The following is a 3,321-nucleotide window of genomic DNA, read 5'->3' as shown; positions in this document are numbered from 1 at the left end:
AGCCTCGTACACACAAACGGTAGTGTGCTCCGATCCCAAAGGACCGTGCAGCTAGTTGCGCGAGGCGATACGATAATGTATGAAATGTGCCTGGCCTTGGCTACAGGGAACTTCCCGGCCGGATCGATGCGCACATTGTGTGTCTTGCCGATCGAGCAGCGCCGGCTTATTTCCCGCTGCCTCAAACACGAGAAGCTAGCATGCATATACTAGACGGAATGCTAGATTGTACTTTCACAGGAAGACTCTCGATCGAGTAACCCACACGTGCTCCTCCTCGACCTATCCCTGAAAGGGAAGCCTGTGAATCTGTGATCGAGGGAGGTGAAGATGTCAACGATCCATGGAGGAGGACCATGAATGCGTGATTTGGGAAAGTCTGATATTATACCTGAGCACGTCGCACACGTACTGGAAGCCGGCCATTCACAAACTAATGGTCCCGTGGCTAAACGTATAGAGAGCTAGCCTAGCATAGTAAAACTTTGCAAGTATAGTAGCTTGACTTGTGTCTCAAATTCTCAAAGGAGCTAGGGTGGAGACCTAGTTGGTGGTCCTCAAGGATTATTGTTCACCACCAAGAGCATTTAGAATGACTGATGCTTATATAAACAAGTATTTGTGTACTTGTATATTGGTCATCTTGCCTATATACCACATTGCGGATACCTGATGGGTTGTTGTGAGAATAAAATGAAGATACTAGAAAACAAACGAGGGACGGGAGTAACACTAACTACAATGTTGATGCATGTCGGATAAATTGTTCGCGAAGCTTTCGGTACGTAATTGGTCTGACAGTTCAAGAAGTTATGTACTACCGCATAATCACATCAATAAATTATGTGCCGGTGAAACACATGAATCAATATAAAAAATTAATCAAAACACTGAAAGAGAAAATAAGCAAATAAAAGGGGAAATGGAAAAAAAAAGTGAAAGGGGTAATTATGCATGGAAGAGAGAAACAACAAAGAAATGGAAAATAAGTTAAAACAAACCAAAATGGGCCGGCCCATTTTGGGATCAGAATGTGGTGTTTTTGTTTCCTACTGTATTTCATGGAGTATAGTGTTGTTTGGGCCAGCCAATAAGACATGGAGCGGAGATTTTGTAGTTGGTCTCTTCGTCTTTTCTATGTATATGTTTTTATTCTTTTATGTGGTTATTTTATAAAATAATAGTATTCCTCATGTCTCATTAAAAGGTAAAACTCTGTGGCATTTATAAACGTGTTCATGTTTGTTAGGGCATTTAAAATATACATGAACAAATGTTATATGGACTTTTTCATGGACATCTGAAAGCAATGCAAACTATCTTCATATCTAGAACATCTTTTGTGTTTTTAATCGTAATATTGTTCAGGATTCAGTGAGTAATTTTTACTACTAATTGTATGGATATTTTGCATGATATATGATCATTTGAAATCATATTGTAACTCATCACTAGCATGAAACGCCGGGAGTCCACTAGGAATTAAACTAATCCTTAGTCGAGTGAGAATTAGCAAAACCATATTGCCATCTAGATTTATTTCTTTTCTTTGCTACCACAGTGTCACTCAGGATTCAATAGTGCTCGGATCAGACATTGCATTCTTCGCCCCGTTCTTTAGAAATACCCTGTTAATTTGAATCTCCCAAAGGAATTTCGTAGTCGCTGAAAAAAAACTATCATTTTATATCAACCCACAGTACAATGATTGTGCACGAACTTTTAAAACAACACACCAGTTCCAACAAAACACTAACCTGAATCAGCAAACCAATGAATGGAACGAAATGCCAAGCCATGTGTTCAAAGAAGAGGCGTTTGCGTAGTTGTGTTGCTATTGTTCTTGTAGTGTCGAGACTCATTAGCACTGGGGGCTAACAAAGAAGTCGCTGACCGGGACTGGTGCAGGATATTGGGGGTATTTTCACTAATTGTTTACGAATTGACACTAGATCACTGTGATCTTGTTCATGGATTCTATGAAAATAACGCTAGTTATATAAATATATCTCATGTATTTTTTTTGGCAAAAATAAACTATGGTAAAAGATATATGGGTATTTTCAAAAGAGTTATAGTTGGGCCAGCCTGCTAGACAACCCATGTAACTGCAAGGCCATATCATAACACGTTTAGGTTGCTCTGCTCGGACATCTTACTCGTCGTTATTCCATTCTTCAAAGACACCTTCGAAATTTAATGTGGAGCCACCGGTTGTCTCAGTGAACCGAGATTTATAGCTTAATTCTCGATTAGTTGCAAACAATTAAAATATATGCCTAACACAAATCATGATGCAAATCACACCATGATAAATATTTTTGTCAGTTACAACCCATGTTTAATCCAAAAAACAAAACTTGGTTGCAATCCACTTGTAGCTCACATACATAACACATAAATCACCATGAAAATCTAATGACTCCTAAGGTGAACGAGCTCGAAGCAATTAGCCAAGAACTAATGAAACCAATTTTAATATCCCAAAGAAATTTGGTGGAAATAAAGAAAGTTTAAAGTGTTCAATCTTAACCCACGCTATTGTGACAGTACAAGTGGCGTTTGTCGTAGTTCCGTTGATATTGTTCTTGTAGTCTCGAGCCTGATTAGCATTGAGGGCTAACAGAGAAGTCGCTGACCGGGAACGACCTAGATATCGCCCCAGCGTGGACCCTTATCTCGCCGCCCTGGCTGCTGAGCTCCCGAATGCGCACCCACGGGAGCACGATCTTCACCTTCACGCCCTCGAGGCCGCTGATCGTGTCGTTCTGGATGTTCCCGGCGACCCGGCTGCTGTAGTGAAGCTGGAAGCCGCCGACCTGCAGGCCGCACTCACCGGAGAAGTGCACCTCAAAGGAGCCATCCTTCCGGAGCTCATAGCTCTGCGCGCCCTGCGGGATGATGCCCGGTGGAAAGCCGTATTGCTCTACCATGCTGTACGCCGTCGTGGGCTGGGAGGCGCTAGTGGCGGTGAGAAGGACGGCTGCCACAGCCATAACAATGAGGAGACAGTGATTCGTCATTGCTGGTGATTGTTGGGCAAGAAGGTAAAGGTATAACTGGTATTTCCTAGGTGTGTAGGAGCCAGTATATATAGCGAAGATATAGAGAATATTTCATATGCAATAAATGAGTATCTACAAAAATAGGCAAGAGATACACTCAACGTATATGACATATAAATTCGATAACCACAAGAAAATATGTATTCCCCTTGTATTCTTTTACTCATCTTGAAAACAAAATAAGAATCAATAACTCCTTGATAGATACTCATTTATATGACCATAACGTGTAGCCTATCTCTTACGTAATTTATTG

General features: G+C 41.1%; 1 protein-coding gene across 1 annotated transcript; it reads right to left on the bottom strand.

Annotated features, from left to right (window-relative positions):
• Positions 1-2,606: 2,606 nt before the first annotated feature.
• Positions 2,607-3,023, bottom strand: LOC127303967 (uncharacterized). The gene has a single exon (XM_051334682.1). It carries the CDS (start codon positions 3,021-3,023, stop codon positions 2,607-2,609), a length of 417 nt encoding a protein of 138 aa, XP_051190642.1.
• Between the last annotated feature and the right edge of the window lie 298 nt (positions 3,024-3,321).

This window comes from Lolium perenne, chromosome 5 (assembly GCF_019359855.2).
Source record: "Lolium perenne isolate Kyuss_39 chromosome 5, Kyuss_2.0, whole genome shotgun sequence".
In the NCBI taxonomy this organism is placed as follows: domain Eukaryota; kingdom Viridiplantae; phylum Streptophyta; class Magnoliopsida; order Poales; family Poaceae; genus Lolium; species Lolium perenne.
The sequence above is the reverse complement of the archived record's forward strand: the minus strand, read 5'-3'. Positions and strand labels throughout refer to the sequence as shown.